Source organism: Rhinoraja longicauda, chromosome 26 (assembly GCF_053455715.1).
Source record: "Rhinoraja longicauda isolate Sanriku21f chromosome 26, sRhiLon1.1, whole genome shotgun sequence".
Taxonomy (NCBI): Eukaryota; Metazoa; Chordata; class Chondrichthyes; order Rajiformes; family Arhynchobatidae; genus Rhinoraja; species Rhinoraja longicauda.
In genome coordinates this window covers 17,121,869-17,149,419 of record NC_135978.1, presented here as the reverse complement: position 1 = coordinate 17,149,419, position 27,551 = coordinate 17,121,869, and the positions used below count along the sequence as shown (strand labels likewise).

The window sequence follows — 27,551 nt, the reverse complement described above, 5'->3', positions numbered from 1 at the left end:
GCATGTGGGCACTGACACGAAGGTCAAATATGATATTAGGGTTTCTTACGGAAAGCCCGTTATTAAATCACATATTTTTAATTACAAATTTTCTTTATTGAAAACATTGATAATTGCTTCGATTTTACAAAAGATATAGGACGCAGAGAAAAAATAATAATTCTAGAAGACAAAGCAGCAGAATTATTCATTAAAATTACAACACGACAGAATTGAAAGTGGGGTCAGTGCACTGCTATCAGCAGAAGTCAACACAACACAATGGCAATTGGCCATTGTCAGCATGAATACTTATTTTGTGTAATATTGATGCACAGAGTTACCTGTTGATGATCAATTGATATGAATTCTTTCTGCTAGACGAAATATGTGAAACTACAAAAGTCCTCAATAAGGACACTTTCGGTGGCACAAGTGCTGCCCCTAAATAATAAAACAGAATCATTCTGTTCATTCAGTCAAATCATTCAACAGGTCAGTCAGCATTCCTGTTTCCACTGTTTCTCTCTTCACAGATGCTGCACGACCTGCTGAATGTTTCCACTCATTTCTATTTATGTCATAAGGCCGTGATTGGAGTAGAATTACGCCATTCGGCCCATCAAGTCTACTCCGCCATTCAATCATGGCTGATCTATCTCTCCCTCCTAACCCCATTCTCCTGCCTTCTCCCCATAACCTCGGACACCTGTACTAATCAAAAATCTACGAAGAATTCAGGATATTTCAGGGTACCAGTATATGCACGTTTGTCATTTTCATTTTCAAGTTTTGTTTCATTTTCTATTCACTAGAATTAATGATTAAACTTCACTCTGGACACTGGTTTAACTCTGAGACTCCTGGTGTACACTGCTTTGCATCAAAGATAGTGAAATAAGCTCTTATAAATGAGACACGCATTGCAATTTAGCTTCACGCTCTGTAACAAAATCAGAAACCCTCCCCTTTAAGATAGCGTATTGCTATTCACCAATTTCCACGCTATGCATAACAAGATATTAATCATTTTCTCAAGGAATGACATGTCAGAACTCTCATTCTGACTGCTTTCTGATCAAGAGGCTAACATTCACTGGATGTAACGAAGACAAATGTGTTTCTAACCTTTCTATGCAGACTTCCCTCCAAAGCCTAGCTAGAAATCCATGCCTTGTTAACGTTCAGCAAAGTACAGTCATCTCTTCCAAACTCCCTGCAATGGAGGAAAGGACAACGGCTTCTCAAGCAGCCTGCCTCATTCAGTTCAAGAATGATTGATCTGTCCTGCAGCACCATCTATGTGCCTTCCATTCGTGGCCATTAATACATTCATTAAACAATCGGCCAATTCAAATTTTCAGTAGAGAGTCCCAAACCTACGATTTCCACTCACCTTTGTGTATGGAGAATGCTTCCTGGCATCATCCTGCTCTCTCTAATCTAAACGTCCTAACCTGACGTTTGCCCTGAGCTCGGGCAAGATTCAGTGAAACATCAGGTTCAGTCACTGAACATTTACGTTTTAACGTTGAACCAGACCAGACAAAAATAAAATCAGAAATATTCTGTCGTGTCAGGGCTAAAACCAAACCAACTCCTACCTTTTTTTATAATCTCAGTGATGTCATTATGCTCATTGTAATTGCTTTGTGAAATGATTTGTAAACAATTTTTTTGAAGATCAGCATTTGTAAACATTATTCTTGGACTCTCTAAAATGCTCAGCTTACAAAATAATTATGAATAAATATGTTAATCAGTGTCATAAGAATGATCTGTCAGTCAATGCCATTTGGTGCTTTGATTCAAATACTTCATTTCTAGTTGAGATTTCTGCCTCCCATATCTAACAGGTGTGATTAGCATTCAGATTGTGTAGCTGGCATGTAAATGTCTGATTCTTGCACAATAATCACATATAATTTCATTAGAAGGTGCTTTTGTTTTCAGTGTTAACTTGTTCTTTTATATATGGTTTTTCAACCGTGCAGTTGATCAAGTGATAGGTTTGGGAACACTGATTTTAAACTAAAGATGAACCAACACAAATACATTGATGTAGAAATACTTGGGATTGAGATTAATAGTGTGCTTTCAGGCTTTTAAACCCAAGACTCATTATCTTCACTTCCTTGCCCCATGCCCTGTGAGATGGATTGTTTTTCTGAAGTCCTGCTTTGTCTTGACTGCACACGCTGAGAAGGACAAGAGTCCTCCCTTGAAACAAGTTCTTCTGGTTGTGTCAAATACGAAGCAGGCTTCTGTTTACCCTGAGCCTTAGATCTCACAACCCTGCTGTTAGCTTTGTGAGATTTGTGCAGCATTCCAGACTTGGTGGTGTTTTTTAATGTTTTATCGTCCTGCCTGTAGGATAAAGGTGTTGGGATTCTGGATGGCCTTTTCTCAGGTCTATTGTCCCTCCTGGGACGTATTTTGGGCCGAAGCTTCAGCTTGTAGATAGAGGGAACCCTCACGGGCTTTCTTAAGAACCTCTTTTGTCTTCCTTGTTGAACCCAGGTTTTCAGAAGAGTGCAGGGTGGGTCTGGCCAGTCAAAGGATAAGTTGGTGTCAGACCCTTCGTTGGTGGGTGTGGAATTCAGCTCGGTTGCAGTCACTTCATTTTGAGGCATTGTCACAACGCTTCTTATAACTCCCTTAAAAGCATTGCCCTTTTGGTCACACGTTGAACCAATCTCATTTGCACTTTGATCTTCAGTTCTATTGGGGAATGGCTTGATGGCTTCCATGTCGTTCAAACCTATTTGCTGTAGCTTGGTGCTGGAATCAGATGGCACCATTTCCAGGGAGCTCTTTGCTATCCAGTTCTCAATGTCCACGTGACTGAGGCATGGCGTTCCGCTGACGAGCTCGGCAAGAACCTCACCAAAGCCACTGCCATTCTGAGTAAGCTTTGCTGAGGGAGGTGATGTCCCATTGCCACAACTGGTGGGACGATTGGCATTATTGACATGGATGGCGGCAGCTTGGAAGGAGGATATTGAACACTTTGAAGAACATAGGTTATCCGGTCTTTTAGCTTCCTTCTGGCTTGGGGAACTGGCCAAACTCGCTGCTGAAGAACATGCACTGGGCTCGCTCTCCTCCAAGTTGTCCCCAACTAAACTAAACATCTCCAGAGCTTTCATATTGGACACAATTTCATCTTCAAATCTTCTGTACAGTTCTATTTCCTGGGTCGGGTTAATAGGTGGTGGTGTGAATAAACACGTTTTGCTCCTTGCATTGTTCACACCTTTGTTGTTGTTGTTGTTATTTAAGCTGTAAGGGTCTGGAGTTCTCGATCGAATAGGACTCTTATGCAGATTTGGTTTCCTTGATCCGTCAGGTGATGGCTTCCTGGCAGAGGTGGGTTCTTGCCAGCAGCTTTCCTGCCCGGCACCTCGTGGAACAGGCAGCTGAAGAGCTGCTTGATCCTTCCCACTTCTCTTCTCCGCACCTTGAGTTACAGACAGCTTCCACTGTGGGCTGGGTGCAGACAAGTGACCTCTCGCCGATCCTTTGGAGATGGTGGAGCTTGCTTCTGAAGCCGGCTTGTGAGTCAGCGACAACGACCTGGTGCTCCGCTTGTTCACATTTGAGCTGTTTTGGTCAATTTTGGAATCAACACACTGGGTGTTGCTCCAAGTGCGGCTCATCCTGCTCTCTGCCTGTTGAGGGACAGCAGGTTGACTTGGCACTTTCTTGGTGTCCATCACAGGTATGGCACCACCTTTGCTCTCCTGAGCTGCAGAATAGGGCTTAGAGGTTATTGGCAAAGCCCTGGTCTTCTCTCTCCCTGTTCTTGCTGCAGAGAAGATGTTGGAATTGAATTTCCCACTGTTGACGCTGGTTGGCATCTGGTGAGAAGGAGTTGATGACCGATCTCTCTGCCTGAATAATAAATCAGAAACATAGATCAGTAGGATGTAAAAAAATATATCACGTGAACCTCTTCACTAGTGAGCCTATAGAGAAGAAACAGGCACCTATTGGGCCCAGAGAAAGCAAGTGAGCAGTCGGTAAGTAGGTGAAGGAAATCATTAGTTTTGCTGTGTAACGTGCTCTGCCCTGGATGGGCCAGTGCTCCTGAGGGAAGTAGGAGTCAGAGGGCAGGCCCAAAGGAAAGCAACCAAAGAACTTGCCAATCCGCCGAACGGAACAGTCACAGGCTGTGGCTGAAAAGAAGAGATGCTGCCTGGGCTGCCACGTGACCATCTAGAGACTAACCATAAGACACACACCCAGGTCTGATCACCCTGCCTCGACTGAGGGTGTCTTGTGAGAAAAGGCCGAAACACCCAGTGACGTTGAGGTACACAACTGAAGATGTGTCTGAATGGTAGCAACATCACCTAGTGGTCATCCACAAGAACAACACCGTGCAAGTCAATTGTAGTGCAAAACTTCAGGGCTTGTAACAGCCAGTCCTACTAATCAATCTGAACTGACCACACCAGTGGGTGAAGGCAGATCTGTAGGGTTCTTGCTTGAATACCCAAAGCTCAGGTCCCATTTCATAAGTAAACGAGCAACCTAATGTGCCTTTTGGTTGCCCTAGCCAAAAATAACTTGGCCCTCCAGTCTATTCCACTCTCTTCATTTTTTTACTGGCCTCTGTGTGGAAATCAATTATAAATACATTTATTTAAGATATATTAATAAATATATTATTATTAATACAATTAATCAGAGGGTGTCGGAGGTTATGGGGAGAAGGCAGGAGGGCTCGGAGGGAGAGATAGATCAGACATGATTGAATGGCAGAGTAGACTTGATGGGCCAACATCACCCATTCCTTCTATCCAGAGATGCTGCCTGTCCCGCTGAGTTACTCCAGCTTTTTGCGTCTATCTGCTATCTTCTTATCTCAGCACCATGTTCCTGCAATAATGCCAGAACTTTTAATTCCCAGTGTCATGCTGAAGAAGCATTTCCACCCCTTCTAACCTCACTTCACAGCCAGGGAGAGGCTTATAGAAGCAATGGAAGTTCTGTCTTCATTTTCTCTGTTTGCTCCCCAACCGGCTGATTTGAACGTCGGTGACGAACAAGCCAAGAATTTTCTGGCTGCTGTTGAACTGGTATTTTAATCTGTCCCCTTCAACTCCAGCCAGCCGACCAGTGGTGAACCTTTATGAGCTCCCACGAGGGCTCCATTGGGACTAATACCAGACCCATCCACAACCTGCCTGGCCCAGGTTTTGCTCCCCCCCCCACCCCTTCTTTAAGGAGTCACACAGGGCCCAATATCCAAACACACAGTCTCAAGTTTTCAAGATTGAAGAAACAGATCTGAAGGGAGAGGGGTACATCCACACTCACAGCAGGGCAGCGATTTCACCTGCTTCAGTTGTGACTTATTACTCCTAATAGAATTTAACAAAGTACAAGGGTCATTGGTGCCAGACTGGACGACCTTCAACTTCCTAACTCAGGTACAGAGGTCACTGACAGCGTTCTTAATGTGGAGATGCAAAAGACTGCAGATGCCCACACTGACCCGTCTAACTTTGACCTCCTCCACTGCCAGGGAGAGGCCAAGGGCAAACTAAAAACAACACCTTATATTCTACCTGGGTTGTCTTGAACCCGATGACATGAGGACTGAAGTCTCCAGTTCCAGGTAACCCGCATCCCCGTCAGTCCCTTTCTCTCTCCTGATCTGCTCTTCTTTCCAAACTCCATGCCCCACCCTCCCAGCCCCACTAACACCCAATTTCTTTCTCCTCCCTCACCTACCCAATACCCACTTACACCTCGCACGGAGTCCCCTATCCTCACTTGCCCTCCATTCTAATTCCATAATCTGCAGGTCTTTGATGTCTCCACTTATCACCTCCCAGCCTCTGTATCTCCACCCTCCCCTTCCCGCCTGACTCCATTTGCTCGTCAACCCCTCCTCACCTTGATCTACTTATCACTTGCCAGATCTTACCCCACTCCTCTCCCACACCTGGCTATCTCTCCTCTATTCTTAAAGTCCAAAACATGGGGCCATTGCCCAGACTGCTGTGGAGGCCAAGTCAATGGATATTTTTAAGATGGAGATTGACAGATTCTTGGTTAGTAAGGGTGTCCTGGGTTTGGTGAAAAAGGCAGGAGAATGGGGTTGAGAGGGAAAGATGGATCAGCCATGATTGAATAGCAGAGTAGACTTGATGGGCTGAATGGCCTCATTCTGTTTCTAGAACTTATGAACATTGACTGTCCATTTCCCTTCACAGATGCTGCCTGACTCGCTGAGTTTCTGAAGCAGTTTGTTTCATGACTTTAATGTGCTTGGGTTGCTCAACATTCATTGCTCTCTGGGAAGAGTCTGGAGCCCCACTGGTGTGGCAACATTCACAGGGTGCCCTCCTTGGGCTGACTTCGTCCTGGAATCAACACAACAGCTTTGTGAGTCAGGGGGATGGGAGGTGGCGCCATTACAGCACAAGGATTGAAAGGAAATCAATAGCAATGCATAGGAAACCAGGAGCTTTGCCAATGATGGTGCCTTATATCGTCTATGTTCTGTTCATGCAGTCGGCCATCTTCCCTGCAGGTTGGAAGCATTGCTGCCGGGGATGGGCGGTAACACAAGTCAACGCAACGATCCCACAGGGAAATCACCAGCTTCCTGCAAAACAAGCCCAAGCAGCTGATATTGCCCATTGTTGACTGTCACAGATAATGGGGTTTAATTAACCAGTGTTCTCACAGAATGAGCAATGAGGGTTATACAGTCTGGCTCATTTCTTCCAATCACTAACTTTGGGATAATGGGTGATGCAGATATATAGGGGAGCAGTATCTTGTACTTCTAGATATCCTGATGTCCCTGCAATGAGATGCCATCTCAGCATTAAAGGCAGAATCCGCCTCTTCAGGAAACATTAAGGTTAACCCACTTATCGTTTCCAGGGACACTTGTCCTTTTACAGTTTCACTGGCAGATGTGCATAAGAGAAGAACTTAAAACGCTAATGCAATGACAGCTTAAATACAAAAGAGATTGGAACACAAAGTTATAGTGTGGTTATATTTCTTTAAAAAGAGTAGAAACAAGGAAGTGCAGATGCTGGTTCACAAGAAAGGCTGAGGAAGGGTCTCAACCCAAAAAGGCATCTATCCATGTTCTGCAGAGACAGGGCCGTCTTTACAGCATTATGGGCCCCGGGCAAAGCAGTGTACTGGGGCCCCTACGACAACTACTCACAGGAATAAAAATGTAAATGGTCAATAAAATTAAACAGTATGGGGCCCCTATGCTCGTGGGGCCCCGGGCAAGTGCCCATCAGGCCCATGCGTTAAGACGGCCCTGTGCAGAGATGCTGCCTGACCCACAATGCTACTTTATGTCCTCTGGTGGTTGTATAAAAGTTTGATCACGCCCCAAATGGAATATCAGTGGTCATTGGGGAAGGATCATATTGACCTTAGGATGCTTAAGACCAGAGATTCATCAGGATGGCAATGGTGGTAAAAGGGGGAAATTATAAGGACTGGCTACATAGAATACAGTTGCATTCCCTGGAGTACAGAAGATGATAAGTGATTTAATTGAAATGTTTGTTTAAATGTTGTGCCTTCTGGTGTGGAATTCACAGCAAGCAGGCAAAACTTCAAATTAAAGCTTCACAGTTCAGAGAATAAATCAACAAATCTCTGCACCATGAGCTGTGGAAGTCTGGAACTTTGTCTCCCAAATAGTAAATACTAGCACTGTAGGCCGTCTGATTCCAGGGATCAGGGGGCCAAACAACCTTGAGCAGCTGGATCTGTGCTCCATAAAGTTTAAGAAAATGGGGAGGTGACCCCATTGAAACATAAGAGCCTGGGGGAGCTTGGCAGGCTGGATGTTGATAGTGAGAACCTTGCGGAGGGGCCAAAGTTACAAGATAATGGGGCAGTCATTTACAACCGAGGCGCATAGCAATTCCTTCTTGCAGAGGGCGTCTCCAGGCAGTTGTGGAGTCTGGATCACTGGAGGGTTCTCAAGATTGTGGGATTGAGCACTTGCGGAACTGGCACAGATGAGGAAATGACACCTGGGGCAGATCAGCCACAAGCTGGTGGGTAACCCTCAGGGTCACAGGGATAACATGCAAAGCGTACACTGATAATACAAGAGGTGAGGATCGTACACTGGTCCCTGGGACACACCATAATGTGCAAGGCTCCATCAATGACAGCGGCCTTGATGCAGTACACCCCATTTAGTACTGTTACTTCATGACAAGACACCAACTAAGGCTGCCTAGATATTTCCCTCAGTTTCTGCTGAATTTATGGTGCCACGGATAAGACTGCTGCAGCTCCTCACGCACCAACCCTGGGGCAAACTGCTAAATATTAGCAGGCAGCTCACTTGCACAGCCCCACTGCGATCGTTGCCAAGGTGGTCGAGAGTTAATTGCAACACTTGCACATGGCTGCCTCCGCATGGGGACATTTTAATTAAGTTGATTTCCAATTGACAGTTCTCATGCAGCGAACAGTCATGCACAGTGCCATCATCATTGTGCTCTCTGCATCTCACATCATCCTCTCAAAATCTCTCCTTTTAGTTCAGGAGAATAAGAAGGAGTTCAAAATAAGCGCAGGAAACCGAACTCTGTGGAAACGTTATTTACAAAATGCTGGAGTAACTCAGCAGGTCAGGCAGCATCTCAGGAGAGAAGGAATGGGTGACGTTTCGGGTCAAGACCCTTCTTCAGACTGGCTGAACGTTTGCTGCTCTGGGACTTCACGCAAGGGCTGCAGGAAGGCAGCTTGGACTTGTTTGTCCAAAGAGTAAATGAGGTGCTTGGGTCTAATGAGACATCACTGCCCCATGGCCAGTCTGAAGAAGGGTCTCGACCTAAACCGTCATCTATTCCTTTTCTCCAGAGATGCTGTCTGACCCGCAGAGTTACTCCAACGGTTTGTGTCTATCTTTGGTTTAAACTAAGCTATCTTCCAGCTAACTTCAGTTCCTTCCAACACAGGTAAAGATCTGCAATAGGCACATTGATATAAATGATGATAGGAAGCGATAACATAGCACTGCGAGTCAAAAGGAATTGATTTAGCCCGAGGCCTCATCACTCGATTCAGTGATATAATGGCAGTATCTCATTCTTTTTGACCACCGTTTTTTCCAATTTCCTTAATATTTTCAGCAAAAAAAACAACAACTTTCGCTTTCTGAGAATGACAGCCATAGCCTGTGTTTTAAGCATACAATGCTGTTCCTCTACCTGGCTTGGTAGGTTTGCCGTGGCTCTGACTTGTCGTGGGGATTCCTCCTGGTGGAGCTATCTGCAGAGGTGGTGGCCACATCCAGTGATGGGGGTCGGAGAGCAGCGTTGTGATTCCTCAGGGAAAGAGCAGAGGGCTTGGCTGGTTTCCACTCCACTGGAGGCATGGGGCTTTGGGATCTTGACAGAATGAGTGCCGTCTGCGGCTTGTTCGGCTGGTCAGTCCTTGACGGCAATCGAGCCTTGATCTCATGCGTGGGCAAGGCGGATCTGTGCGGGCTGCTGAATCTTGACACTTGCTTGTGAGCTGTTGGAAATTAAAGGGATTAGAGGTCAGTTGTTGGAAATCGGTCAACATCCATTGTAATTCAATAGCTGATGAATTGGGACTGATCTGCAATAACTATGTTAATGCTATTGACTTACAATTCCCAACGTTCTTCCATCTCAACAAGCACTTCACAGGACTTGGATGAAGGAATCCCTAGTGAGAGTGTATGCATTAAGCATGTATCTGACGCGTCAAGATATACTTTTGTGATCCCTTTGTCAATGAACTATGTTGATGTGCTCGAGTGCAGGATTGCAGCTTTCCATGCTAGGGAACTGAATCAATGGACGTCAATTTTGTTTATGCTGCTTGGGCAGTAAATGAGCGGGTCTCAATACAACTTGCTGTCTGCACCCAACGGATGATTTGGCAGAATTCCAATGTAATCCATGCAGTTAATATTGGACTAGTTATAAAAAGGAGCTTCGATCGACAGCTCTGATAAGCCAGAGGCAGGCAACGTAACAGGCAGAGAGCTGTGGTGTCTGATCAAGATGATTTGAGCCAGAGGTTCAGTTTGGCATTTCATAGGATACCGTGATACAAACGGTCTGGTTAGGGATGGAGCCAGCAGCAAGAAAACAGTTTGTGGCAGTGGTTTTGATATTTCTGCTGTTGCAACTCAACCAAGCTCTGAGGGGAGAATTGTAACAGAAGCTAACCGAGCACTGAACCATCCTACCACAACCAGAGAGCAGTCCTGAACTACTATCTACCTCATCGGGGACCCTCGGACTATCTTTGATCGGACTTCACTGGCTTTACCTTGCACTAAATATTATTCCCCTATCATGTAACTGTACATCAGGAGGTGTAGATCGAGAGCAAGCAAGATTATGAGGGACCCCTGCCACCCCAGCAACGGACTGTTCCAGCTGCTACGGTCAGGCAAGCGCCTCCGCTGTCACGCTGTGAAAACGGAGAGGATGAGATGGAGTTTCTTCCCACAGGCCATCAGGACTGTTAACTTTTATAACTCCAGGGACTAAATTTTGTCTTCTCTGTATTAACTTTTATTTATATGCTATAACTGTAATTCTTTTTATTGCACAATCCGCAGGCATCGCCACTTTCATTTCACTGCACATCGTGTATGTGCATGTGACAAATAAACTTGACTTGACTGTGAATGGCTGGATTGTAATCAGGTATTGTCTTTCCGCTGGCTGGTCAGCACGCAACAAAAGCTTTTTTCACTGTACCTCGGGAAAGGGGATAATAAACTAAGCTCAAACTATTTGCCCATTAGGCAACAATGGCAACAGCCAAAGGTTCCACCTTTCCCGAGTTATTGGTGCCAGCACTGATTTGTTCTGAAACTTTTCAGACCTCAAGTATCCCTCTCCCCTGAATCTCAGTCTGCAGAAGGTCTCAATCTCAAATGTCACCTAATCCTTTTTTCCAGAGATGCTGCCTGACCCACTGAGTTACTCCGGCATTTTGTTTCTACGCCTACTAGGTAGGTTGTCCACCTCCTTCACCCACACCAGTTCATGAATAACAAAGATCTTTCCCTGTGCTTCAGAAGTTCTGGAGCTTTGCCCAACCTAGGACAAAGGAGAAATTTTACAAACAATCAGATGAACAAGACATCAGTGATCAACAAAATCACTCGTCTATTTATTGCTGTGGTCAGGCCACCCCCTCACTGCCCATCCTCTGTGGATAACCGGCTCCCTGGCTGGCAGATACCTACTGAGTGAGGTACAGCGACAAGGGTCATGCTTGTCCAGGTAATGCTCCAGAGTGTCCCATCCTCCACCCACACGCACCATCACGTGATTCCGTAAAATCTATGGGAAAAGGACAGAAGATCATTAGGGGCAATAATGATTTGTATGTGACAATCCGGTAACAAATTCTACATTCTTAAATTTATTTCTTGAACAAATATGGTCGACCCTTTAATTATACAAGAGAGCCCGGAAACACTACATAATACTTTGTGAGACTGCCCTGCACTGATCATAACATGTGAATGAATCTAATCCAATATTTCGATCCAGTGACTGAAATGGCTTGTACAACTGCGTCTAGCGCTCCACCCTCACACGGTTATATATCTTGGCCATGTGATTTGTCTCTACATTCTGGCATCTGGAGGACACCTCTAGAGCCACCTTCCACCGGGCCCTTCCCATGGTGACCTGGCTGCTATCCTGGCCTTGGTGCTCAAGACTTCCATGCTGGTGTGTATGTCTTTGTGTGCACCTCAATGCCCTCCTTCATAAGTTTATAAGTGATAGGAGCAGAATTAGGCCATTCAGTCCATCGTCTACTCCGCCATTCAATCATGGCTGATCTATCTTTCCCTCTTAACCTCATTCTCCTGCTTTCTCCCCATAACCCCTGACACTCATACTAATCAAGAAATAATCTATCTTAAAAATGTGAGTGGCATCCCTCGCCCCTGCATCTTTTCTCTCGTCCATGGCAGCTGCCGCACGAGATGCTGGTTGCCATGGCGAGTGTACATTCGGGCCCTCTTCTGGCTAGTGCAGAGCTCATTGCTAGAAGCCTTATTCTAATAGGCTTGGTTTGTTGGGTGAAGTGCTCATTTCACTTTGCCTCCAAACCACCCTGGTGCTGCTTCCAACATCTTTTTATTTTATTTAATTTAGTTTAAAAGTACAGCGCAGAAACAGGCCCCTTGGCCTAGCAAGTCCTCACTGACCAGCAATCCCCGCACATGAACACTATCCTACACTAGGGACCATTTACACTTATACCAAGCCCATTTATCTACAAGCCTGTACGTCTTTGGAGTGTGGGAGGAAACCGAAGATCTCGGAGAAAACCCACACGGTCATGGGGAGAACGTACAAACCATACAGACAGCACCCATAGTCGAGATCGAACCCGGGTCTCCGGCGCTGCAAGTGCTGCAAGACAGCAACTCTACTGCTGCGCCACCGTGCCGCCCACGTGCCTATCAATGTCACTTTTTTTTTTGAGGATCTAAATGTGAGTGTTAGCACCACTCCCAGTGTAGGTCTATCACGCCAAGGGTAACATTTATAGAGAGTTTGCCTTCCTCTCAACAATTTCACATTCAATTGTACTATCACCAAACTGGGGTACAATACCTTCACTGCATTTGTCAAACGCATTAATGTTGTCAATAATTAGACCGAGTGTTAACTGCTGTGGAGCCTGATAAGTTGCAGTTGCACTGAAAAATAATCCATCCTTTTGGTTTCTTTCTGTCTGATAACCAGGTCTATAATTATAACAAGACATTACTCTCAAGAGGATATACTGAAATTAGAGTCAGTCCAAAAGAGGTTCATTAGGCTAATCCCTGTGATGAGAGAGTTGCTCCCCCAGGGGTGTCAAAAGAAATTAAATCTTTGTTCTATGGAGTTTAGAAAAATTAGGGCCGATCTTATTGAAACATAATGATCTCAAGGAGTCATGAATACGGTAGATGTCAGAGAAATCTCAAATAAGGGGACAATGGTGTGGTCATTTTTAAATGGGGTGCACGAGTTCTTCTTCTCCCAGAGGGTGGTGAATCTCTGGAATTCTTTTCCTCGGAGATTTGTGCAGGAGAGATAGTTAAAGAGGTGGTATAGATAATTCTGCCGTAATGTGATAGTTGTGTTAATAAGAAACCTTGTGTTGCATACATTTATGTTGTAAAAGAATTGTGTCTTTGGGGAATAGGAGTTGAGGCTAGAATGCTTCAGACTCCCAAAATAAAGTTATTGGTTGAGCTGATTGATTGAAAGATACAGCAGGAAAACACGCCCTTTGGCTCACCATGTCCACGCCGACTATTGATCACCCATTCATACTAGTTCTATGATGTCCCACTTTCGCATTCACTCCCCACACACCAGGGACAACATAGAGACCAATTAACCAACAAACCCTCATGTCTTTGGAATGCGGCATAAAACTGGAGCACTCTGTGGAAACACACAGGGTGACGGGGAGAATGTGCAAACATTCACACAAACAGCGCCGAGGTCAGGATCGATCCCAGTTCCCTGAAGCAGTGGGGCAGCAGCTCGACCAGCTGCGCCACCGCACCGCCCTATTTCTCACGTGATTGTCATTTTTAATAGCTGCAAGCTTATTTTTACTACTGCAGACTAAAAATACCCAAAAACTGCATGTTAAATTGTTGAAGAGAGGTTTATTGCAAAAGTGCCAATAAAAGTAATTGCCTGTTAGTTTCAATGGCCTTCTACGCTGAAACTAACAGACTGAAGAGACTTAAGAGACCTTTTTTTCCAGGACTTTTTTTTTGCTAGACAGCTTTTTTTTCTGCTTATCAATTTCCATAGTAACATTTAAATGGTTCTCTGGTTTCCGATCGAAAGTGCACCATAGTCCCTTTCAGCTCACGTAATACAAACATCATATGTATTAATTTATATAAATGTAATTCATAATAAATGTAATTCATCAGTCATGTTATATCCTATTTGTGATATGGAAACACACATTACAGCAGAATTGCCTGTAACACAGAAACATAGAAAAATAGGTCCAGGAGTAGGCCATTCGGCCCTTCGCGCCAGCACCGCCATTCAATATGATTATGGCTGATCATCTAAAACACCATTCAGATAATAATCTGCCTTCCTGTTCTTACCACCAAAGTGGATGGCCTCACATTTATCCACATTATACTGCATTTGCCATGCATCTGTCAACTCACCCAATCTAGCCAAGCCACCCTGCAGCCTCATAGCATCCTCATCGCAGCTCACACTGCCGCCCAGCTTTGTATCATCCGCAAACTTGGAGATGTCACATTTAATTCCCTCGTCTAAATCATTAATACATTTCTGTAAGTTTGGGGAATTAAGGACAATGGGAAACTGCCCAGAAGAGAAGATTAAGCCTGGGAGGGATGATACTGAGTGGTGGGGCAGACTTGAATGGCCGAGTGGCCTATCACTGCTCCTGTTTCCTTTTGTTCCTATGGTCCATTATCAGGTGCACTTTATCAAAAGCCTTTAGAGAAACCAAATGCCAATTTATCTATTGGCTAGTTATGGAGCTGGTTAGTTTCATCCTCAAAGTGTTTTAATAAATCCATTAAACACTCTTTCGCTTTCATAAATCCATGCTTACTCAGTTCGTGCTGACTCTGAGTTAGGTTATCTCTTTTCAGCTCAGTTTTGAGCATTATGGGGCTTACTTACATCACAGCCAGAGTGCCAGTGCTTCATCCATTTGTGACAGGTCCGGAATGATCAGAGGTCAATTTGCTCTGGAGTCCTTTGAGGGTGTCCGACCTGATTAAGACTTCACATTCAGTGTGGTGCCCAGTGATGGCATTATTTTTGTGCCAACACTGAAATGAGGGCATCAAATGCCTTAATATTTGGTGAAGAACAGTGGAAACATTAAAGATTTCAACCATAATGGAAGCAAGGTTTGGTGGGCCTGTGTGCTACAGAAACACAAACCTTTGGTATAAGGGCCCTTTACTCTGGTGTAAATGTTATGCAATGCAATTAGCAGTTATTTTTGTGTTTCAATACATACTATGGTCAAACTATTAAAAAAATGAATACATTGAATAAAATCCATGTTAAGAACTTAGAAATTCGAACAAAACTCTAAAGCATTAGAGCAAACCTAAGCCTAATTATTGAACCTAGATTTTGCTGAAATTTTGAGCAAATAACAATGTCATAAGTCCAGCACTTCATGCACCTAAGATTGAGGAGACTTCCATGTAAACGAATTACTCTGGATTAAGCCGAGATTCCTCCAACATTTTGTAACTAGATCCTTTCCACTTCACTATATCATCCCATTCCCAGAGAGGTCAGTGGCACAGTGGTAAAGTTGCTGCCTTACAGTGCCAGAGACCGACCGGGGTTCAATCCTTGCACGGAATTTGTACGTTCTCCTCATGACCTTGCGTGGGTTTTCTCAGGGAGCTCCGGTTTCCTCCCACACTCCAAAGATGTATAGGTTTGTGCAGGATGTGCGCTGAAGAATAACTTCAATACTTAAGAGGAGGGAGGGAGAGCAACACATGGCCTGGAAGAGTGGTAGATGCTGACATACCTGGAGAACCACTTGAAGAGGCGACAGACCAAGAACAGAGAAATGAAAAGCCTTTGCCACTTACCCTCACAAAAATCAAGGTGTTGGAGTCTCCCACTTTATATTTCCCTTCAGAGACCTTGACCATGGGGAACTGATCAGGACAGGTGCAACGACTCACAAGATGGCGAACCTGCAGGTTAAAGACAAAATGCACTTGCCTTTAAAATTCACCCTTCACCACTTTGGCATATCTGAGTGAAACACTTAATTTTTTTGCTGTGAAGTCCCTGATACAGATCTGTTTCTGCCCTCCAGTGCTGACTGATGGACATTGATGCTCCAAAAATGTCCGGCAATGAGCATCTCAATAAGGGGGCATCAGTAATGGATCGACTAGGCTGATATTCACTGGAATTTAGAAGGATGAGAGGGAATCTTCTAGAATCCTTAAGGGATTGGGCAGGCTAGATGCAGGAAAAACGCTCCTGATGTTGGGGGATTCCAGAACCAGGGATCACAGTTTGAGAATAAGGGATAGGCCATTTAGGACTGAGATGAGGAAAATAAATTTCACCCAGAGAATTGTGAATCTGTGGAATTCTCTGCCACAGAAGACAGTGGAGGCCAAGTCACTGGATGTTTTCAAGAGAGAGTCAGATATCATATCATATCATATCATATATATACAGCCGGAAACAGGCCCCCTCGGCCCTCCAAGTCCGTGCCGCCCAGCGATCCCCGCACATCAACACTATCCTACACCCACTAGGGACAACTTTTACATTTACCCAGCCAATTAACCTACATACCTGTAGGTATAGCTCTTAGGGCTAACAGAATCAAGGGATATGAGGAGAAAACAGGAACAGGGTACTAATTTTGGATGAGCAGCCACGATCATATTGAATGGCGGTGCTGGCTCGAAGCTCCTGCACCTACTTTCTATGTTTCTATGTTTCTAACCCACCTGCCCTTGATATTCAATGGCATTACTATCAACGAGCCTACACCATCTATATCTTGACACACAACCTGACAAACTACAAAAGTACCGTGGCTCCACCAGCATGTTGGCCCCATAGCAGGCGTCCATTTCATGGGGCTGGAAACTGGAAGTGTCCTGAGCTAATTCTGCTGCCACCATCATCTATTGTACAAGTGATGGCTTCCCACTGATTGTCGTCGGAAGCTTGCGCCCTTTTCCAGGTCGGATGATGACAGCGAGGTATCATTTGAAACATGGATGATGGACACGAAAGAAGAAGAAGAACAGCATGTTAGAGGCTGGGTAGCCCTTGGGGAGCGACTCACCTCCTGACATCCCTATTCCTTTCGGGCATTAGCAAGACACAGGTCAGGCCTGTGACTGAACACTTGCCACTTGCCTGGATGAGTGCAGCTCCAACAGCACTTAAGAGGCATTACACCAACCAAGGCAAAGCAACCTGCTTAACTGGCATCCTCTCAACAAAATTACAAATACATAATCTAGCCTGCAGTGGCTGCAAGTGTGCAATGACCACAAAATGCACTGGGGTTATTTGCTCAGGCTGCTCTGAGAGCACCTCTCAAACCTGTGCCACCAAAGATGAGAAAGTCAGCAGGCGTAATGGTGCCAGACAGCACAGAAACACACCCTTCATCCCACCTTATCCGTGTTGACCTTTTGAACCACACACACTGATCACATCTGCTTGCATTAGGACTGTATCCTTCTATGCCTTGCTTGCCAGTTTAAGTGTCTGTCTAAATACTTTGCAACCGTAATATTGCATCCGATTCCACCGCCTCCTTTGGCTGTACATTCTAGATATTGAGCTTTCTCTGTGTTGAAAAAACCAACCCTTCACATCCTCCTTACATTTCTTACCTCTCACCTTCAACCTATGCCTTCTTGGTTTGGATACACCTGACATTGGGAAAAGATTTTGATGATCTACCTTCTCTAAGTCTATAATAGGCTTATGTACTTCTAACACGTCACTTTTCATCCTCCTTTGCCCCAGGAAAAGCAGGTACACATTTCCATGAAGGTGGCGATATACAGGTGGATGGAGTGGTGAAAGCACCATTTGGCAGTAAATGGATCGAAAAGGTTTGGAAATATACGGGCTCTGGGTTATTAGCAAGGGGGACTAGCTCACTTAGGCAACTTGGTTGATATGTATGAGTGGGCCAAGAGGCCTGTTTACATGCTGTATAATTCTATGACCCCATGATGTATTCCATATTATGCATGGAATCACCACCACCTTCAAAAAACAGAACAACATAAAACATAGAACAGCACAGTACAGGAACAAGCTTTTTAGCCCACAATGTCTGTGCCAAACATGATGCTGAATAAAACTAATCCCTTTTGTCTGCACATGATCCATGTTCCCCCATTTCCTACATACCCACGCGCCATGTGATAGAAGGTATGGAAGGCCTTTCTTACGCTGTAGATTCAGACCAGAGGCCACAGATTTAAGGCAGCTGGCAAAGAAATCAAAGGGCATAGGAGATTGTATTTTTGGGTGCCACTTTTGTCTGCATTGCCTAATTGACCAAGCAGCCCATATTAGGGTGTGGGAGGAAACCAGAGCGCTCAAAGGAAACCCATGGAGTCACAGAGAGAACATGCAAACTCCACACAGACAGAGCAGGGGGGGGGGTCAAGATTGAACTCAGGTTACTGAAGCACTGAGGTGGCAGCCCTGATGGTTGTGCAACATGAAAATAAATAGTTTGCAGGACCATGGTGGAAGAAAAGTAAGACTAATTGGATGGCTCTTTCAATGGACCTGCATGGGCACTGGCGGAGTGTACCCTCTAAGCTGTGGTATGCTGTAAGCATTGCCCTTTGCTTTACATGGAGCACGGCTTGAGTGAGCGGTCATGACTCACTCACCATTTCATCCAGGTTTTTGAAGTCGCACAGCTGCCTCTGGGGTTTGGGTTTAGGAGGAATGATCTCCAGAGGTAGATCCATCTCCTCGCGGATCTCTTCCTCGATCTCCTCCTCCATCTGAATGAGGACCGGAGCCAACATGCCGAACTTGGAAGCTCTCCTGGCAACTTCCAGCAGACACAGCACAAAGTTCTTCTCATTCTTCCTCAGAACCAGGTCCTCCGTCTCAAACATGAGAACGTCTGCAATAGAAACAAATCCTCAGCAACTACATTTCAATCAGGCAGGGGACCAACAGTAATAACTGGATTGTGGTGGCTTTTATAGCCTTCAGTTTAGTTTATTGTCACGTGTACCGAGGTACAGTGAGAAGCTGCTGTAAATGTGTGTTTCCATATCACAAATAGGATATAACATGACTGATGAATTACAGAAAGACATTATGTGATTACAATTGAGCCATTCACAGTATACAGATACAAGATGAGGGAATAACGTTTAGCGTACGATAAAGCCAGTAAAGTCCGATCAAAGATAGTCCGAGAGTCACCAATGAGGTAGATAATAGTTCAGGACCGCTCTCTAGTTGCGGTAGGATGGTTCAGTTACCTAACAGCCGGGAGATTAGCAAACATTTTTAAGCCAGATAACAAGATATAATAATGATAATTATAATCCTTTATTCGTCCCACAACGGGGAAATTTGCAGGGTTACAGCAGCAAAGTGGATAGCAAAAAATAGATAAGCATTCATTATAAATAAAATAAGATAATTATCTTTATTTACTGGTCTGCTGGGAGTAATGCTGGTTGTTGAGTCTGATGGCAGCAGGAAGGAAGGACCTTCGATATCTCTCCTTCACACACTTGGGGTGAAGAAGTCTGTCACTGGAGCTGCTCAGTGCAGTGACAGTGTCCTGCATGGGGTGGGAGTCGTTGTCCAGCAGTGATGATAGCTTTGCCATCATCCTCCTCTCTCCCACCACCTGCAATGCTGTAATGTTCGAAACAGAGTCTATTTCCACGCAGTCTGTAATGGGATAATCGATCATTTGTTTCAGTGAAGTTCATCGATTGCATTGATAGTTGAGGAAGATTTTATGTTTGGAGAACAAACATACTCTTAGCTTGAAGTCCCGTTTGGGAGACAGACCTCTGACATTGCCCCAATCTCCTCGCGGTCACTGCAGGTTTGCTGTGTAAAGGAAGTTTCACAGGACCTGCTGCTTTACTTGACATTCATCCGTAGTTCAGGGTGCACCTGTCCCTGGGTGATTTTCCAGAATTCTGGATTTGAAAGATCTAAATTCAGTTGCTTTCAAGGTAGAAGGTGATTCATTTATTTAGACCAGGGCACCAGGTTGTTAGAAATGATAACTGCTACCGTCTCCACAGATGCTGCCTGTCCTGTTGCATTTTCTGATATTGCACATTTTATTTTGTTCTGTTCTAACTTGCAATGCAGAAGGAGGCTATTCAGCCCACAGGGTCCATGCTAGCTCCCATCACCCCTCTCTTTACTTCCTTGTGGCTCTGCAGCTTATTCTCTCTGATCCGAATTAACTTCCCTTCAATTCTTCTCTCAATTCCTTATACTGAGAAGTAAAGACGTATGATGAAGGGAATAATGTTTAGTGCAAGATAAAGTTCAATAAAGTCAGATTAAAGATAGTCTGAGGGTCTCCAATGAGGTAGATAGTAACACAGGACTACTCTCTAGTTGTTGGTAGGTCGACAAAGACGTCGACAAGACAAAGACAAATAGGACAACTACAGGTGTGCGGGAGAGAGCATATTGGCTGGTTGCAACACGACCTGGTTTGGCAACACGAGCGCCCATGGACGAAGGAGATTGCAAAAGGTGATGTACACTGGCCAGTCCATCACGGGTACTGACCCCACTATCAAAGGTAATCTATAGGAAGCGCAGCCTCAAAAGGGCAGCCAGCATCATCAAGGACCCACACCACTGTCTCATTTCACTCTTGCCATTGGGAACAAGGTGCAGGAGCCTGAAAACTGTAATACCCAGGTTCAGCAATAGCTTCTTCCCAACTGTCATCAGGCTATTTAACTTTAACTACGAACTTCAACCAAGACTCCGAACTACGAACTGCCTTGGTTGCACTCGGGACTTTGGGCTGTGTTTTGATTTTTTCACTATATTAGGTTATTTTATTTATTGAACTTTTTTTAATGTTTATTTATTATATTATCTTTTGAGTACTGTGTTTATAAACCAATAAGTAAGAATTCCATTGTTCCGATTCAGGACATACGACAATGAAACACTCTTGATATATGACCGGCACCATCATCTGCTGCGGGAGACCCTAGGCCACCTCCCTGTGTGCGAGATGATGCAATCCTAAACTAAAGTAAACAGTCTGCCTTGCTCTGCTTCATGCAGCCAGGCACCTGTTGACTAGTTCAATCAGTCATTAACTTCCATGAATAGTGCCTGACTTTATCAAGAGCTTCACACAGAGAAAATCACTCCGCAGATGTAACAGCATTTGGAACTTGTCTCTCCACAAGCCAGAAACCTGCTGTTAGTGCCACATCAATCCCGAAGGCCTTTACGTTGTAATAAGTGACTGGAAATCTTTTCAAACCTGTGGGGTGATATCAATGCTAATCAATGGTTGATTCAGAGATCTACAAGTAATGTATAAATGCACGAGAACGTCGGCAACAGAAGTAGGAACTTCAGCCCCACAAGTCACTGTTGAACTGTAGGGTCGTAGAAAATCGATGACATGGGTTAGGCCACTCCATTCAACATGTCTGTGATGGTTAAAGAGAACTACCTAACCTAACCCCCCATCTTTCCAACACTGGGTCCATAGATGTTCACCTCACCACCCTTTCAGGCAGCGATTTTCAAACTCCAGCACCCTCTGGTGGAAGAGGATTTTCTCTATCCTCTCTCAAGATGACACAGTGAAACAGCGGTAGAGTTGCTGCCTCACAGCAGCAGAGACCCAGGTTCGATTTTGACTACGTCTGCTGTCTGTATGGAGTTTATACATTCTCCCTGTGTTCTCCAAGGGTTTTCTCCGGGTGCTCGGGCTTCCTCCCACATTCCAAAGACGTGCAGGTTTGTAGGTTAATTGGCTTCTGTAAAGTGCCCCTAGCGTGTGGGATGCGAAAGTGGAAGAACAAAGAACTGCGGGTGATCGTTGGTCAGCGCAGACTTGGTGGGCCGAAGGCCTGTTTCCAAGCTGTACCTCTAAAACTAAAAATTAAAAATAAAATCCTCCGATCACTAACTTTAAATCCCTGCCCCTTCTTGGCTTTTTATTTCACCCACCTTGGCCCTCAGACTTTTGTACACCTTGGTCATGCTTCTGTTGTTCCAAAAACAATCAATCTTTCCTCCGAGCCACAATTTTCCATCTCAGGCAACAACCTTGATAACCTTCTCAACACACTGTCCAGTGAAATCGCCTCTTTCCCACAATTTGGTGAGGAGACCTGTGCACAGCTCTCAAGCTGTGGTTTCGTTTTTAGTTAATAGATGCAGAGTGCTAATGATCCCTTCGGCCCAAAGAGTCCACACCGACCAGCAATCCCCGCACATTAACACAAGCCTACACACACTAGGGACAATTTACACTTATACCAAGTGTACAAACCCAAGCCAAGTAACCTACAAACCTGTACGTCTTTGGAATGTGGGAGGAAACAGAAGATTTCGGAGAAAACCCACGCGGTCACGGGGAGAATGTACAAACTCCAAACAGACAGCACCCGTAGTCGGGATCGAATCTGATCTCTAGCGCTGCAAGTATGGTAAGGTAGCAACTCTCCCGCTGTGCCACCACACTGCCCTGTAACATGACTAGTGTCATGGACTCAAGCAGCATGGAAACAAAGTGCCCCATCTCACCAGGGCTTTGCCAACTGTATCAAGCACCCATTTCAATAAAAGACTCATTTCTGGAGGAACTCAGCGGGTCAGGCCGCAAAGTCCTTCTCTTCCTCCATCGACTCAATATCCTCCCATTTATCCTTTGCCTTACTGTGTCTCCCGACTTATCATAAACTCCATTTGCTATCTTTCTGCCCCTTTAATCCCCCCACCAGAGGAAATAATCTCTCTGCATTTAAAAACATTTAGGCAGTTACATGGATAGGGCAGGTTTAGAGGGATATGGGCCAAATGCAGGCAGGTGGGACGAGTGTAGATGGAACATGTTGGCTGGTGTGGACAGGTTGGGCCAAAGGGCCTGTTTCCACGCTGTAAGACTCGATGAATCTATCTCCCCTCCAACCCTTTATTTAATCTTTTATACTTGAGGAAATGCAAGTTAATTTCTACAAGTTGCCCTCTTGCCACGTTGTCAGGTAGTCACCGGCCGTAAATTAAGCAATGAAAATGAAATTAATCTTTTGAGCCATTGTACTCCTGGCCTCATTGTTGCAGGCCTGGGATAGATCAAAGAAAAAGTGTAGAAACAAAACAAATCCAAAAATGACAGTACATTTTTTGCATTAGTTCCCTTTTGTTGATGTTTGTCAGAGGGTTGTGACTTTAATTTCCCTGAATGTTCAGCTGTAAACAGTCAAGTCCCAAGGCAGCGAGGATGGTTGCTAGTGGAGCCTCTGTTTAACACCAGATGCACCAGGATCACTGATCAGCACAGTTGCAGGATGGCACAGCCCACATATGCGGCCCAGGATATATAAAGTCAGATCTTCATCAAATCCACCACATACCTTGCGTTTACATGGTGCCAAACATTCCCAGGCGCTTCACAAAAGCGATCATCAGGCCAACGTTCCCATCGTGTCATGTAAGGGGACAGATGACCAAAAGGTCTACCAGAGGGGGTTTCAGGAGGGGTAGAGAACCAGAGAGTGAGGGTTATACAGAGCTTGGAGCCTAGGCAATGACATACCCACCAGTGGACAAGGCATCAAAAACCAGGCACACAGATGTTGACACATCTTGGAGTTAAGATCATCAGGTGTTGGTCCAGTTGGTGTCAATCTGTACATGTTGTACATCCTTGGGTTCAGTCCCACAGCTGTCGGTGTATATTGGGGCTCGATCCCACATGTGTTGGTATACGTTGGGACTCAGTCCCACAGGTGTCGGTACACGTTGCGACTCGCTTCCACGGATGTCAAATGTACACTGAGGCCCGATCCCTTCGTGTCGATGTATGTTGAGGCTCCACCCCACGGGTGTTCATGTATGTTGAGGCTCAGGCACATAGGTGTTCGTGTATGTTGAGGCTCGATCCTACAGGTGTTGATGTATGTTGGCTCAGTCATACAGGTATTGTTGCAATTTAAGGTTCATCATTGTCCTTGCACTCAAAAGCCTTTCACTTCCATTTAGAAGCGTCAGGAGTACTCTGCACTTGCCTGGAGGAGTGCTGCTCCAACAACATCGAAGAACCTTATCATTATTGATGATGATAATGATGAAGGACCCATTTGTTTTGCACCCCATCAACCTCCCTCGTCGTTCCATTCCCTCCACCGTTAGCTGCAGTCTCTGCAGAGAGGAAATGCAGTTGCTCATTTAGACCAACCACACTGACAACACCTCCCACTACTTGGCCACTCCCACCAAGGAGGGGGCAAGGGCAACAGGTGAACGGGAATACCACTACCTGGGGGTGTTCCCGTCTAAACACCCCCCATCCTGATTTGGAAATATATGGACCATTCCTTCATGGTCACTGGGTCTAAACCCTGAAACTCTCTCTCTTCTCCAACTTTGTGGAAGTAATTCAGGAAGGCAGCTCACCACAACCTTCTCAACAACAACACATGCTGGCCAGGAAAAAAAAAACATCCTCTAAAGGAAATAAAAGCAAATCTTCTAAAAAAGTAAACTATTTAAAAAGTTATTGATTTGCAGTTTGTCTTGCACCGTGTCTAGACCGCGGTGTGCGACTGTGACTCTCGCCAGTTTAGAGCTGGTTTTGAACTGAGGGGAAGCAGCATTGCCGAGCGGTGCATTAAATGCGGCTTCTCTCACCCCCTGACATCAAAAATCTTCTAACCCCCCTCTCTAACTCCAGGTCCCTCAGATCGGCCGACTTGAGGCTATTCACTATCCCACGGTCTAGGCTTAAACTCAGGGGTGACCGCGCTTTTGCGATTGCAGCTCCTAGACTGTGGAACAGCATCCCTCTCCCGATCAGAACTGCCCCCTCCATCGACTCCTTTAAGTCCAGGCTCAAAACATATTTCTACTCCCTAGCGTTTGAGGCTCATTGAGGAGGCGCTGTGAACTGTTTGCGTGCTACTGTATGTTTTCATTTTTTTTTTTTCTATTGGAACCTAATCAAATGTACAGCACTTTGGTCAACGTGGGTTGTTTTTAAATGTGCTATACAAATAAAATTGACTTGACTTGACTTGACTGACATGGGTGGGCACAAAATAAATATTCTGGAGGTCCAGAGAGCTCGCCCGAGACCCGGCCGTGACTTATCCTTCACCCAATATATGGAAAGGGATTCTGACGGTTTTGTTGTGTTGCTGTCAGTGAGTGAGATGGGGTAGTTTACCCACGTTGCTGCAGAAAAAAAAGCTCCACAAGACCTCTGACACGGCAAAATTATTTACTTATCCCAATGTTTTTTTTTTTAAAGGGTGACGCTGGAAACACTCAGTCGCCTGACAGCATCCGCGGAGAGAGGAAGGAAAGGTCAAGGTTTTGGGTCGGATGGGCTGGGAGTGGGAACGAGAGATACATAGAAACATAGAAAATAGGTGCAGGAGTAGGCCATTCGGCCCTTCGAGCCGGCACCTCCATTCAATATGATCATGGCTGATCATCCAGCTCAGTAACCTGTACCTGCCTTCTCTTCATACCCCCTGATCCCTTTAGCCATGAGGGCCACATCTAACTCCCTCTTAAATATAACCAATGAACTGGCCTCAACTACCTTCTGTGGCAGAGAATTCCACAGACTCACCACTCTCTGTGTGAAGAAATGTTTTCTCATCTCGGTCCTAAAAGACTTCCCCCTTATCCTTAAGCTGTGACCCCTGGTTCTGGACTTCCCCAACATCGGGAACAATCTTCCCGCATCTAGCCTCTCCAACCACTTAAGAATGTTATATGTTTCTATAAGATCCCCCCTCAGTCTTCTAAATTCCAGCGAGTATAAGCTTAGTCTATCCAGTCTTTCTTCATATGAAAGTCCTGCCATCCCAGGGATCAATCTGGTGAACCTTCTCTGTACTCCCTCTAAGGCTAGAATGTCTTTCCTCAGATTAGGAGACCAAAACTGTACACAATACTCCAGGTGCGGTCTCACCAAGGCCCTGTACAACTGCAGCAGAACCTCCCTGCTCCTATACTCAAATCCTCTTGCTATGAATGCCAACATACCATTCGCTTTCCTCACTGCCTGCTGCACCTGCACGCTTGCTTTCAATGACTGGTGCACCATGACACCCAGGTCTCGTTGCATCTCCCCTTTTCCTAATTGGCCACCATTCAGGCAATACTCTGCTTTCCTGTTCTTGCCGCCAAAGTGGATAACCTCACATTTATCCACATTATACTGCATCTGCCATACTGCATTTGCCCACTCGCCTAATCTCATGGTAACCGATGCGAAGCATTTCCCGGTCAAATAATCCCCAATAACCACACGCTGCCTCGGCTCACTCTCGGGGAGTGGTTGCTGGACCTCTGGGGAAGAGACCAGACCCCTTTGGCCGAGGGGGGTGGACTGGGGAGAGAGAGTTGTGCAGCTACCTTTGATCTGCATCTCCTTGCGGCACCACTGGATGAAGTTGGAGACGTTGTCCCGGGCTAGGAAAGTCCCGGGCTGAGCGGCCGCAGTGTAGGTGACCCCGGCCCGCGGCAGCTTGACTTTGGCCAACAGCCCGGGGTACTGGCAGCAGAAGTCGTGGGCCACCCGGTTGACGTTGTTGGCGTGCTGGCACAGCAGGCTGCCCGTCTCCAGGTCCCTCACCAGCTGCTCCAGCCCAGTGCCCAGACCGTACAGCTCGTTCAGCCACTCGGCCACGTCCTCCTTCATGGCCACCAGGTACTCCTCGCTCGACTTGAAGGGGCGGATACTCTTGGCCGTGGCCGACTGAATGTTGGCCATGCCCCTGGGGCTGCCGGGCCAACTCTCCGGCCACCACCTCCCCTCCCCTCTGTCCCCCACCACCTTCAATCACAAACTTGTCCAAACTCTCTCCTCGGGCTGGGCTGGGCTGGTGGGCTCGGCGAGTCGTTGCTGCCCGGGGGCTTCCCGCCCTCTTGGACACGGTGTTTACACTCACATACTTGTGTTTCCCAGCTCCCTGGCGACGGCAGAGCCATCCTCCGCCTCCCAGCTTAACCCTTGCCTTCCCGGGGCCGGCGCCAGCAAAGCTGCTCGCCTCTTCCACCAACGGTGGCTGGCGAGTGGGTGTGGGAGGATTTGGGGAGGGGGAAAGGTGGGGCGAGATGGGATGGGATGGGATGGGGTGGGGGGGGGCGAGATGGGATGGGATGGGGGTGGGGGCATAGGATGGGGGGAGGGGATATGGGGTGGGGTAGTAAGGTTAGGGCAGGAAACTGGCATTGATGTAAAAGATCAGACAGGTCTCACTGTGCAGATCCATCAAAGCGCACCCCACAAGACTAACAGTTTCTACCCTAAGGCCATCGCCACACTGAACTCTGCACTGAAAGCACCCCTCCCTCCCCATAGACAATATTTATACTGGACAATACCTACCTTTGTGCAATACTGATATATTCATTTATAATATTTATTTTTATAATACTATTCTGTGCAATATCTTATATTTGACAATGATCTTCTGAGTGCAATATTTTATATTCTGATAAGGGTGCTAACGTAGGCATAATGTGTATGCATGTGTGAATCTGTGTGTATGTGCCACAGTATGAACACGTAAGCGTATGATTTTTTTTTCTCACTTTTTTACTGTTATTTTATTGTTATTTTTTATCTTGTACATTTGAGCTCCACTCAGGCAGTGCGCCTGAATTTCGTTGTATGCGCCACAACAATGACAATAAAGTAAAGTATAAGTGTAGATGTAAGTATAAGTATAAGTGTAAGTATAAGTATAAGTGTAAGTATAAGTATAAGTGTAAGTATAAGTA

At 45.6% G+C, this 27,551-nt stretch overlaps 1 protein-coding gene across 1 annotated transcript; it reads right to left on the bottom strand.

The window, feature by feature from the left end:
* Positions 1–205: 205 nt before the first annotated feature.
* Positions 206–26,538, bottom strand: gas2l2 (growth arrest specific 2 like 2). Its single transcript, XM_078422286.1, has 6 exons — positions 26,181–26,538; positions 18,446–18,687; positions 15,635–15,742; positions 11,231–11,327; positions 9,204–9,510; positions 206–3,873 (listed from the first exon to the last, which is right to left on the bottom strand). Exons 1-6 carry the CDS (start codon positions 26,536–26,538, stop codon positions 2,085–2,087), a joined length of 2,901 nt encoding a protein of 966 aa, XP_078278412.1. The 3' UTR covers positions 206–2,084.
* Positions 26,539–27,551: the final 1,013 nt, after the last annotated feature.

What these genes read in the sequence shown, in the direction of transcription:
- gas2l2 (XM_078422286.1), bottom strand. Translation starts at nt 26,538, where the DNA reads ATGGCCAACATTCAGTCGGCCACGGCCAAGAGTATCCGCCCCTTCAAG. An exon ending in ACACCTTGATTTTTGTGAGG is followed by an intron (nt 11,328 to 15,634) that starts GTAAGTGGCAAA and finishes CTTTTCCCATAG; the next exon opens with ATTTTACGGAATCACGTGAT. An exon ending in TTGTCGCTGTACCTCACTCA is followed by an intron (nt 9,511 to 11,230) that starts GTAGGTATCTGC and finishes AATTTCCAACAG; the next exon opens with CTCACAAGCAAGTGTCAAGA.